This window comes from Petaurus breviceps, unplaced genomic scaffold, assembly GCF_028583685.1.
Source record: "Petaurus breviceps papuanus isolate PSGF00001 unplaced genomic scaffold, PetGlider_PUasm1.0 90825, whole genome shotgun sequence".
Classification (NCBI taxonomy): domain Eukaryota; kingdom Metazoa; phylum Chordata; class Mammalia; order Diprotodontia; family Petauridae; genus Petaurus; species Petaurus breviceps.
The window spans coordinates 22,741,907-22,754,337 of NW_027187353.1; the positions used below are offsets into that span (position 1 = coordinate 22,741,907).

Sequence of the window (12,431 nt, forward strand, 5' to 3'; positions counted from 1 at the left end):
TTTGCATACCAAACTACTTTCCAGTCTTCCCAGTAGTTTTTGTTGAATAGTGAGTCCTTATCACAGTGTTTGCTGTCTTTGGACTAATGAATGCTGTGCTTCTATGGAGGGAGGAGTAGGTGCTCCTTTCCACCTGTAAATCCTATGATTATAAGTTGTGAGCTGGAAAAATTATCCTACAGAATATATTATGGGAAGCAGAGACAAATTCTGCCCTATAATTTCTGAAACATTTAATAATGTCCTATAATGAATAAGGAATTGTGATAGGTGAGAAGATACTGACATACACATAAAAAATTAAATATACGTGTCATATCTCCCCCTAGATGATAAATCCTATAAACAGCATATTTTAATTATCTGCTTTGCTTCATAGGCCTGGTAAGTGACAATTTACAAATAGAGAATAAATGACAAAGAAGTTGCAGGACAATAGTGCTTCAAGTTGGGAGGAAAGTAAGATTACTGTGGGCATGATGGGTCTGGAAGGCTTCAAGGAGGACAAATAAGTCAGACTTGAAGGCATGTTGCTTCAGGAAGAGTAGTTTGACCAGCCTGGAGAGAGTGGAGGATTCCTATAGAGCAGTAATAGGATACATGGTTGAAAAGTAGTTTGGAATCAGATTGTAGAGGCCTTGAGTGATAACTTGCTGAATAACGAAGGCAATATAGAGGTCTCCGGAAGGGCCACAGGATGAAGAAATTTCCAAACGAGCAACATCTAAACATGCAAAGAAAGATTTGTTTGCATAATAAATCTGAATTAAAAAAGAATTTTTCATCAATCAGAAGAAAATCTATTTGCTAATCAAAAAGCCCCAAGAAAAAATTAATCCCTTCTCTTTTTTTGTTTTTTTTCTAATGCATTTTCAATAAATGATTATATAACTCTAATCCATATACTAAGGGAAATGAATTCGCCTTTGATGATCTTAATTTTGATTTTCCTCAGCACTTGGCACAATTCCCCATCCCCACTGTTCCACAGGATTACTATTTTCAAGTTAGCCTGCTCTATATGTAGGGTAGATAGGAGAAGTTTAAAGCTACCCTTCTAGAAGTGAGAACTTTAGCATGCTTGTGTACTGCTTTCCTTAAATGATTAAACTGATGAACTTGTCTGTTCAAAGTAATAGTATAACTTTAGCTCACCTCTTCACAGTCTTGTGTTTATTTGCAAGTAATTTTTCTTTTTTTTTTTTTAACGAAGTAAAAACATTCAGCTCAAATTGCATGACATTTTTCTTAGACAAACATTTCCGTTGTGTTAATATGCTTAAATTGTTTTGGGGAATGTGAAGGTGGCAACTATAATTTGTCTTTTAGGAATGCTCTGTCCTTTCCTGGTCACTCTTGCCTAAATGTTTTCCTTGAGGCTATCAGATCTCATATCTCGGAGATTATAAGAACACATTGCTCAAATGCTAATGAAAATCTTCTCATAAAAATGTTAGTATTTTATCTATTTTGAGCTGACAGCTGTCATGACAATCTTTTTCATTTTGGCTAAGGAAATGAGCAGCCACATTTATTTTAAAGTTTGCAAACAGGCAGTACATCTAAAAGTTAACTGTATCCGGGGAAAAGTAAAACATTATCTCTCAATGGATTCAGGGCAGAATTTTTCACATTTTCCATCTCTTCACTTTTTTTTTTCCTTTTGGAGGACAATTGGGGTTAACTTACCCAAGGTTACACGGTTAGTTTTTGTGTGTGTGGGGGGGTGTGGGGTTAAGTGTCTGAGGCCCGATCCAAACTCAGGTCCTCCTGACTCCCAGGCTGGCAATTTACTCACTGCACCACCTAGCCATTCCAATCTCTTTACTTCTTAACATCTGTACAACATTTGCAAGATGTATAAAACTGACTTCCACATCAGGAATTAAGATTCAGGAATACATTATGTGTTGCCTTAATATTATGTCCCCCTTATAAGAAATCACAGTCTCATAGAGTGCCAAGCAAAGCTTTCAATATAAGTTGGTCCGTTAATTATTGAGGGTCTCAACTGATGATGCTGTGAATAATACTTGAGCAAAGTGACTGTAATTAAAGTTAAATTAGTCTTGTACCTATTTAAGAAGAGGGACATACTGGAAATATAAGGTCTCAACATTTACTTAACAACTGTTAGATGATTCGTTTGTTGCTGTTGTTTAGTTGTTTCAATTGTGTTTGATTCTTCGTGACCCCATTTGGGATTTTCTTGGATACTAGAATGGTTTGCCTTTCCTTCGCCAGCTCATTTTACTGATGAGGAACTGAGGTCAACAGGGTTAAGTGACTTGTCCATGGTCACAAAGCTAATAAGTGTCTAAAGCCTGATTTGAACTCATGAAGATGAGTCATTCTGACTTTTGGTCTCTACTCTATACACTGTGCCACTTAGCTACCCTAGATTATTTATACCATTTGAAGTCTCATACTATTGAATGACCTTGGAATGAACCCCTGTCTAAGGAATGAAATAAAGTGGCCTACATATATTTCATATTACTAATAGTGAAATTAAGATTTCCCATCTTTAAATGCCTTCATAAAGCTACCTGATTCTAAATGGATAAATCTATTTACTATGGAGAACTATGTCTGATATGACATCAAAAGTTGTCTCCCCTTCCTTTCAGGTATTCTAAAACTTACTGTTCTTCACATGATTTCTGCAGTCTTTGGAATCACAATTTCAGTATTATTACTTATATGTTTAATTGCTGCTATGTTCATTATTCATTAGTGTTTATTGTTAACATACTTGCTGAGGGAAGCTTTATGATTCCATGGTATAGGTAATACTGCCATTGATGAATAAATTACGCTGCTTAGAGATGAATTCACCCTCTGATTTTCATGTTTTCTATTTGGATTCCTATGTTCCACAAATCATAATGACTTTTCAGTTTCAGTGGAGTAATGACTATAATAATGGCACTGTGGATTCAAATGCATGAATACATCCCCCCATGCTGGCCAAAGGACTCATTACATCTGATTTTTCAGCTTAATACTTGCTAAAATGTCTCCTGAATGATGAGAATAAGTGCTGGAAAAGAAACAGAGACAGCTTTAAGGCAGTAGCATCAAAAATGTTCCTTTTCCAGAATAGGATGTTGAGAAAGAAATAAACTTGAGGATAACTGATTCCAATAGCTGGCTCATAGAAATAGTACACTTATAATAATAATTGTTGTGAGAGGATAATAAAATATAACAAATACAAAGCAACCTACGAAAATTTTAAGTAGCTATGTTTAAAAAAAAAAGAGGTCCAGATAAGGAAATGGTCCTATTTAACCCTCCCCTCAGATTCATTCATTCTTGTTCTGTAAATATCCAGAAAGAAGATGACAATGGAAGGATTATGAATTGTGGAAGGAGAGGTGGAAAAGCAAAATAACAGAATCCTAAAATTAGAATTTTTTAGATCAAGAAAAGACCTTACACATTATCTAAACCACCTGACTCATTTCCAGAGGAGAAAACTGAGACCTAGAAAAATGATGAGCTTTGTCCAATGTCACAGTCAGTAGCAGAACCAGCATTTGAAGGTAAGTGTCCACATTTCCAGTTCAATGCTCTTAGAAGGAGGAAAATAATAAGGTGGGAAGTATGGAGCTAAAGGAGGTGAGCATAGTTGCAATATACAAATAAAAGTAGGCTGGGAAAATTCCCATGATTATCAAGCCAATAAACTGAATTTCTAGTAAAGAGAATCCCATTATTGGTTCTTTTTTTTTTTTTATAAGTGTTCAAGGGAAATGTTATTCCAAAGACCACCAAGATAATGCCTCTATAGTATTCTACCCCTAGATTGGAAAATCACACTGTGCCCCAAACTGCTTTAAGAAAGCACAAAAAAGTCAAAAGGTAATTATATTCTTTTTTTTGGGGGGGGGAGGGAAATTGGGGTTAAGTGACTTGCCCCAGGTCACACAGCTAGTTTTTGTGTGCAGTGTCTGAGGCCAGATTTGAACTCAGGTCCTCCTGACACCAGGGCTGGTGCTCTATTCACTGCACCACCTAGCTGCTCCAATTATATTCTTTAAAAGGAGAAAAAAAGGGGAATAGTTTTCAATATCTATTTTGACTCTTAAATGATTAAAAATAACCATCCCTACTTAATGAATTGATTAAAGATTTTGTTTAGTGAAGTGATTAAAGTATTAGATCAGCTTATTATTTATTTTCATAGTATTTTTCTGTCTTACTCAGGAGAATTTATCTGCCTTTTTTTTTTTTTGGTGCCAAGACCCTTGAGCTCTCTGGTTTGCCCAGACTACAATCTAGTTTTCGTATTAAAGAATACTAATCTATTAGCAGACAATATTCAAATTTAAAAGATGAGTTACTGAAAATGTAACCATATTTCACTTTTTTAAGGAGCTGTAATTTTGTTGGTATGGATGCTCCCTCCACTGATGCAAATTTCAAGCTCTTTGAGTGCTTAATATAGTCAATCCTCATCTTTATCAGGGGGAATTTTTATGCCTAGAAAACAGTGTGAAAGCCAAGAACATGAATGTTGATACAAAGAACCTATGGGAAATAGGGGGTTAGGTTCCCACAACCACCAAAAACTCTAAACTTTAGCAAGAGATTGCTGATTTCTGCATATAATTCTTTATAACAAAACATGAATTCAATAATATGTACTTTTCCTAACAGAGTAACTATGAAATAACCCACAAGACATACTACACAAAATAAAACTGGTAACATGCAAAGCATTTTTTCTTCCTATTAATTCCCTGGAATCTATGACCTTCTGAGTTAACATCTCAATAAGATAAATTGATTTCAGGCAATATTCACTTTTCATAACACATGAACTCTACAGTACCCTAAATACTGTACAGTAAATAAAATTCTTCAAACTAAAAAATTTAATCTGAAGCTTTCCTTCCACTGTGTCAGATGTGGGGTAAGGACCTTGTTATTCTGTGTGTGATGTAAACCTCTCTTCCTTGATTGCCCTATGAAAACCAAGGGAGGGGGTTGCTGGGACTTTAGTTACTACTTCTGGAAGAAGCCGAGACTGGTGAGGTCTCAACATCATCTTAGAGACCCAAAGGACTCGCACCAGGAATAACTGCAACACAAAACTTGAGTTTTAAAGGCAAATCATGAAAATATGCAACAGATGCATGAGGACCTCTATATGCTACAATGGCAGGGTGAATAAGACCAGTGAAATGCCCAGTAGTACCAGCCTCTCCACAAACATGCACCTGTCTCCTGTCTTATTTTTTTCTCTACTGTGCATAGCCACAAATGTTGGAGATTGCAAACTGAAAGGTGAGAATGAGGCAAAGTTAAAGGTTCCAATGTTGAAGCGTGATTGCAGATAGCTTTCAAGAGTTGCTGTGGCTAAAATATTGACCACTGGGAAGACAACCTAGTGATAAACCTCTCTGAACTTATATTTGATGATCTTTGGATAACAGACACTTGGTACATCAACAGGTCCCATAAACAGAACTTGCCAACTTGGTAGAACCTGCCAGAAAGAGCACTTTCCTGGCAGAGCTTTAGAACCTGGATCACCTCCTGGCCATAAAGAGGCACTTGATGGGACATCAGTGGAGGGTTTTCAAAAGGCAATTAAATGATGGAGGTTGTATTGTGTATTTTATACAAAGGTCAGAAATTTCAGTGTCTGTTTACATGTTAAGTCCTTTTGGCTCTCTTCACATTTTGTTTACTGGGTGGCTTCCTGAACAAGCTTCTATTTGTCTTAGTGGTCTTATCTATTCATACACTTTAACTGAAGACTGGTACTCTGTGCTGTAAGGACAATTGCTTTATTCCCAAAGCAAGGTGATGACCAGCAATGAGTTCTTTTAATGCACAGACATGTAACAAAAATCCAAAGATGACAAGCAGGTGATAATGGAGATGATATTACCTCATCCTGTCATTATTTTACTAGCAGAACATAAACATTTTGAGTCATCTTTGAACTTTACCCTTTGACTGAAAGTGATCAACAAGCAACTGCCTTCTAGGTTCAAGCTGACCACTGGTTCAACCTAGACTACTGATATACTAAGATTAGATACGAGTATTAATGTCTATTTCAGGATATGCAAAAATGTCTGCTTTTTAAAAATATTTTTGGGAAAAATACAGTAAATTAGAAAATAAGAATTCTGCTGACACTTCAAATATTCCGGACAGCTGATACATACAGCCATTTTAAAATTTCACTTCAGTGTTAAGGATGTTAAACATAGATCTCTTTTGGATGCCAATCCTTCACAAAACCTCCTTCATTCTTGGCATAAAAGGACTTGACTTCCTGGGGTGGATTTCTGTAGGGTTACATTACAATTCTTTTGAGCCATTCCTTTAACTCACTGATAAAACTACCTCAGATAACTGAGGATGGGGAAAGAATGCTGGGTTTGGAACGTGCAGAGGGGTCTTGACAGTTGTCTCCTTAATACGTCTGCGACCTTAGTTACCCACCTGCATAAAGGATTTAGAGGATGTCTATAGTGCCTTCCAGATCTAAATCCTATGGTCTTGAAAGAATAAATTTAGCTTCTCTCATGGAAAAAGGATTTCTTGGCACTCTTGAAAAAGTGACAGGAACTGCACCGGAGTCAGTAACCTGGGAAATAAAGAGGCTGACTTAATTTGAACGGATAGAAGCGAGCGGGTGCCTCTCTGAGCTAGCCTTCCAGGGGCTAGTGCAGGAGCTGATCCGAGCGGGCAGCGGTGGTACCGTGGCCGGTCCGGAAGACGGGCCTCCAGTACTGGCTTTGCTGTGTGACCCTGGGCAGGTCGCGTACCCCCGTTTGCCTCAGTTTCCTAATCTGTTAATAACAGGGCCGATGCTACCTAAGCGTTAGCATAGTTGGCTTTGCTAGCGTGCACACAGCGCTTTAAAGTTTGCAAAGCACTGGAAACACATCTGCTCATGTGATTGTCACTATCGTCGGTCTGGTCGAGAGAAGGTCGGGGCTTTTGTGCTTCCCATCTTAGGGGCGGGGGAACTGGCGTTTTGCAGGGCTGGGTTTGAGAGTCAAGGCGCCTAGGTTCGAAAGAGCTCCACAGCTGGAACCCTGCCTCAGACACGGCTCAGCGCTGTGACCTTGGGCAGGTCATGGCACCTCGTCTGCAAGATGGGGATGCTAACAGCAGGACCCATCTCCGACGGTCTCGGGGAGGACCCAAGGAGAGGCCAAGAGCCGAGCGCTGGGTAAACGACGGCCGTTGTTGGGGGGAGGGGCTCCGAGGTCCGTCCGATTTCCAGCTTACGCCCCTAAGGAAACTTCAGCCACGGCCCGCCAAGGGCCTCGCTGAGCAGGGACGCCCGGGGGGGCACAGCCACTACCCTTCGGAGGTGCCCGAGGGAAGTCCGAGCTCCCCGCCCCCGCCCGAATGGGGGAGGGGCAAGGGCGGCGCCCCTCCCCCACCCGAGCCCCGCCTCCCCACGCGGAAGCCGGGATGAAAGTGCTTCGGGAATCCTGAAGCGCTCTCCACGGGCCAAACAGGGCGCTTCTCCCCTCAGAAATCTCAAGTTAGGGCTTGGTGGAAGGAGTCTAGGCCCTGGAACCGGCGGCTTCAGGTTCAAATGTCCCCCAGGATCCCCCGGGGCTGGTGTGTAGCCTTGGGCAGGTCATTTCCCCTCCAAAAGAAAAACCGAACTGGAGGAGGTTGGCCGGACGGCTCCTGCCGGCCCTCTCAGCACTACCGCTAGGACCCAGCGGACCAATGCCCGCCTCGAATTCTCTCCCTCGGCCTTTGGCCCCCACCTTCCGACGTGGAGCGAGAGGTGGCTCGACACATGTGCTTGTGCGTCCACGGTCGGCCCTCTCCCCACCATGCCCTTGCGTAGGTACCCGAGGGGAGAGCAGAAGGGAGGAGGGGGCGGGCCGCTGCAGTCCCCCGCGCAGGCGCGTAGCGGCGAGGAAGTGAGTCGGGTCGCGCTCCTTCGCTCACTTCCGCCCGGCCGGGGCCCTGGCCCCTCCCTCCCTGGCTCTCCTCCCCCTCCTCTCCCTTCCCGGGCTCCCCGCCCCTCTCCCTCCCGGCCCTGCCCTCCTCGCCTCTCCCTCCTCCTCCTCCTCCTCTCTTCCCTCCCCCATCTCCATCCGGGTCGCTGGCTCTGGCTCGGGACTGGACGGCGGTGGCAGCAGCGGCTCTTCTCCTCGCTCTCTCCTCCACTGCTCCGCGTCCGCCGCGCCCCCCGCGCCCGCGCTGCTCGGGGAGGGGACCTGCGAAAGTTTCCCGGCTGCCGCGGGCGGCGACGGGGATCGCGGCTGCGGCCGCGACGCCGGAGGAGCGGCCTCGGGAGGGGCCGAGCCCCGCATTCGGGGGCTCCGCTGCCCTTCCTGCGGAGCCCGGTGAGTGAGTACGGCCCCACCGGGGAAGGGGGAGGGGGCCGGGGTCGGGCGGCGCCGGGCGGGGCTGGAGGCCGCACACCCTCTCCGCCCGAGGGGTCCCTCACGGGCCGCCCCTCCCCCTCCTTCCTCCGGCCGGGCCTCAGTTTCCACCTCTGTAAAACACCGAGCTGGCTCTGACTGCCCCCGGGGTCCCTCCGCCTTTAAATCGGGGACTTCTCCTGGGAAAGTCACTTAACTCTTAGGGGCCTCGGCTGAAAACGGGACCACCCTCCCGGGCTGGGATCCTGGGATCGCCCCGGGGACCCCGCTGCTCGGGCCCGGGGGGCGGGTCTCTCCTTTCCCTCCCCCTCCCGGCTCTCTGTGAAGTGAGGGGCCGGGGTGGGGGTGGGCCACGATCCCCACGGCCCCTTTCTCCCACGGGGGTCTGTGTCTGGAGGGCGAGCCCCGACAGCCTCCCTTCTGAACCCCGGGCTCTCCTGTGGACAGTGGAGGTCCCTGGACTCTTGGCCAGGCTTTGTGGGGAAGGCAAGTGGTCACGACCTTTCCCGAGACTCAGTTTCCCCCCTTGCGAGGATCGCTAAGAGTCTCTCCCTAGCCTTGCGGTGTCTCCTGGCGTTAAAGGCAACCCGGAATTCTAACCTCTGATCTTACTGCTTAGGAGTCCATAAGTACCTGAGCGAGGTGGAGGGGGTGATCTCTGAGGCTCCTCCCGGTGCTGCATCCCAGGTCATGGGTCCCTGTCTTTTCTGGCAAGTTCCTCAACTTCCAGCCTCAGTTTCCACGTCTGGAAAATGAGGGATTTGGTCTACATCAGTGGTGTTCAACTCATAGAAACGAATCCTTGCCGGGAGTCCCCACAATTTAAATGATCTATACTTCTTTTATTTTATTTTTTTTTTTAAATTATCCAATTATGTTTTAATCTGGTTGGGGCAACACTCAGTTTTTACCTGCAGCTTGGGGCCAGGAGTTTGACATCTCTGTTTTAGATGTTCTTTAAGGTCCCTGCTGGTGCTAAGTCAATGCAATACCCCTTTTTAGGCAAGTCACTTAGAAATTCGGGGCCTCACTTTCTTTAGGTAATGAGACGGCTACACTAAATGATCTCTGAGGACCTTTCCAGTTCTTTTCAGTTCTCTCTGTCTCCCTTTCCCAGGGGGTTGATGTTGCTGCCTTGTTAGCTGTTTTCCCCAATTGTTTTGGCCTCCTGTGGTTGTGTGTGTATGGATCTTCCCCTCGCCCCACTCCAGTCTTTCCACATTGCTGTTCTTTAGGGTGCCAGGTCCTGAGAAGGATAAAAATAGCTGCATCTCGCACCTTGATTTGTGCTGCAAAAGGGACCTTCTACAGACATTTGCCACCTTCACCTTCAATTTTTGTTTAATTTGAAAATTCATAATCATTCCACATGGCCCTTTCCCAAACAAAAGAGTAATGCCGAGTTCTGTCTTCTTGCCTTTGAGAGAGAGAGAGAGAGAGAGAGAGAGAGAGAGAGAGAGAGAGAGAGTTCTGTTTCTCAGAAAGGGTCTGTCATAGAGACTCAGCAGAATCTGTGCTTGTCATGGATATAGGAAAACTCAATTTCAAACTTGTTGGGACAGTTTTGAGTCAGGAATGGAGCTGACTAAATGCTGACTTGCTGTAAATGCTATGATTTACTAATGCAGTGTCTTTAAGGAATGCTGCCTATTTAGCTGTATTGGACTCCTCTTGTTAATCTGTCTTTACAGTAAAGGAATAATCATTGAACTGGAAAGTTCCAGGGATTTCATCACCAGTGTAAACTATGAGTGTCCCTTCCCCCTCTCCAACCCTTGAAAAGTTGACTGTGCCTGTGTTATTTGCTTTTTTTTTTTTTAAATCAGTCTTACCAGACAGAGAAATGGAAAACTGCATTGGAATTTTTTTTTATTGTGCATAGAAAATATCAGGAAAGCCCATGAGTTAAAACTGTATATTTTTAATGTTTGTATATTTGTGGCTTATTTTCATTTTAAATTTAAACTTAGAATAAAGTGAGAATACATTTAAAACAATATTTATTTGGGTTTGACTGTCATAGGTATGTGTATTGATAGGACATTATGAGGTTATTTCCCTGTTGCCTTACAAAGTAAAATTATTATGAATAATTGGAAGTTTTAAAAAAAATTATGGATTGGTTCAAATTCTTATAATTGTTTCTTTTCTCTTCTGTTGGACAGAACTTGCTTCATGCAACTGGTGTTGATGTGGACCAGCTTTAATTCTGTTCTAACTAAAAGGCAGTTTAGTAAAGAGCCTGAAAAAGTTGGGTGCTGTAGTTGATGTTTTCTATAAAGTCATCAGATCCTCCAGTATGTATATATCTTCTATAATGTTTCCTTCACAAATGTGACAAAGTTTATTCTAGAAGAGGATTATGTGATGTAGCTTTGGGCATTTGTTTTATCCTTTTTAGTTATGCTGCTTTGTTGCAACAGTTACAGTAAGATAAATAATATCTTTGTAAACTTATTTTTATCTGTGGAGAATTCTTACTCTAATTGAAATAATTTTAGGAAATATTCAAAAACATAAAAATAGATCAATTAAAGATGCTCATAATGATTTTCCCTGAATATTGTCTATCAAAAGATAAAAGAAAAGTAAAAATTAGTTGTCAGGTGTGAAAAGTTGTTTCAATCCATAAGTGTAGAATCAATTGTAGTGTGTTTGTTATCTTGCAAAACATTTCTGAAGCCTTTTTTAAAAAGCAGCATTTGGGCGGCTAGGTGGCGCAGTGAGTAGAGCACCGGCCCTGGAGTCGGAGGACCTGAGTTCAAATGTGGCCGCAGACACTTGACACACTTACTAGGTGTGTGACTTTGGGCAAGTAACTTCACCACAATTGCCCTTCAAAAAGCAAAAAAAAAAAAAAAAGCAACATTGAAAATGAACAGTACATGTTCAGGGTATTATATTTACTGCTCAATGTGTTACAAAAAGTATATAGATCTATATGTGGTACTTGAAAAAGGGTACTGACATAAAGTTTCTTTTGAAGCTATGTTGACATTTTTTTTATCTCTTCCGACACAGGGACACATCCTACTTCCATATAGAAGGGAGTTTTTAAAATCGTTGAATCTGGAAGATCAAAAGAAATACAAGCATGTTGTGCTGGGGAAATGCATCCTTTGGACAGCTAGGATTGGGTGGAATTGATGAAGAAATTGTTCTAGAGCCCAGGAAAAGTGACTTTTTCATAAATAAAAAGGTCCAAGATGTAGGATGTGGACTCAGGCATACAGTATTTGTCCTGGATGATGGGACAGTATATACTTGTGGATGTAATGATCTAGGACAGCTGGGTCATGAAAAGTCCAGGAAGAAGCCAGGTAAGTTAACTTTCTAATTTGCTTGTCCTATTCGAGGCATGTTTTAACAGTCAGTAGCAATTGCTTAATTTTTGAACCTTTGTATGATTTTTCTTTTCTCAAACTTGCATCTTTGGTGAAAGGTTTTCAAATCTGCTCCCCAATTATAGTTTCTAGTTAAATTTTCCATTTGGAATAAAAAACAAACAGTTGTAAGATTAAGAGGGAATTGAAAGTTGAATTGGGAGTGTCAGCTTTCTGAATATCTCAGATATGTCTGTCTTTGCTGTTACCAGTGACATAAATGTCTCTTAGGGAGTTTTAGTTTTATAGCAAAATATTAATGACATAAGCAGGGGGAAACGTATTCTGGGTATATGATGACTTTTAGAATACCACAAACTATTACTGCTTGCTGCTTGCCTAGCCATACTCAGGTGTAATTTCACAGGTATATACTGAACAACCAACACTTCGTGTTAAGCTTTTCGTTTTAATATTAAAATGCTTCATAATCATTTGCTTGATATGCAGATTAAGCTTGGCTTTTTTTCTTAGCATCTTGAATATATACTTTCATTTTGTCTGTTTGAAATAGGAATGTTAATTTCTGATTTTCAAATAGGCAAAGTAACTAATTGAGACTGTATAACTATAAAGTGTCTTAGTGTGGCAAAGTACAAATGACTTTTAGGTTAATGAAAATCTTGACAAGTCTGGCATTATTTCATATTTTGATTCTTTT

At 42.2% G+C, this 12,431-nt stretch overlaps 1 protein-coding gene and 1 long non-coding RNA gene across 5 annotated transcripts in view; one reads left to right on the top strand and one right to left on the bottom strand.

Moving 5' to 3' along the window:
• Nucleotides 1-328: 328 nt before the first annotated feature.
• Nucleotides 329-7,915, bottom strand: LOC138148672 (uncharacterized). The gene is made up of 2 exons (XR_011165116.1): nucleotides 6,469-7,915; nucleotides 329-724 (listed from the first exon to the last, which is right to left on the bottom strand). It is a non-coding gene; the product is annotated as an uncharacterized lncRNA (long non-coding RNA).
• A 185-nt stretch (nucleotides 7,916-8,100) lies between these two features.
• Nucleotides 8,101-12,431, top strand: part of HERC4 (HECT and RLD domain containing E3 ubiquitin protein ligase 4) — a 116,560-nt gene continuing 112,229 nt past the window's right edge. For 3 of the 4 annotated variants that reach the window (XM_069071499.1, XM_069071501.1, XM_069071502.1), the window contains exons 1-3: nucleotides 8,102-8,348; nucleotides 10,553-10,684; nucleotides 11,409-11,707. In XM_069071499.1, coding sequence (XP_068927600.1) covers nucleotides 11,482-11,707 — 226 coding nt within the window. In that variant the 5' untranslated portion in view covers nucleotides 8,102-8,348; nucleotides 10,553-10,684; nucleotides 11,409-11,481. Of the gene's footprint in view, nucleotides 8,349-10,552; nucleotides 10,685-11,408; nucleotides 11,708-12,431 lie in introns of all 4 variants that reach the window. The other variant, XM_069071500.1, reaches the window with a different exon arrangement.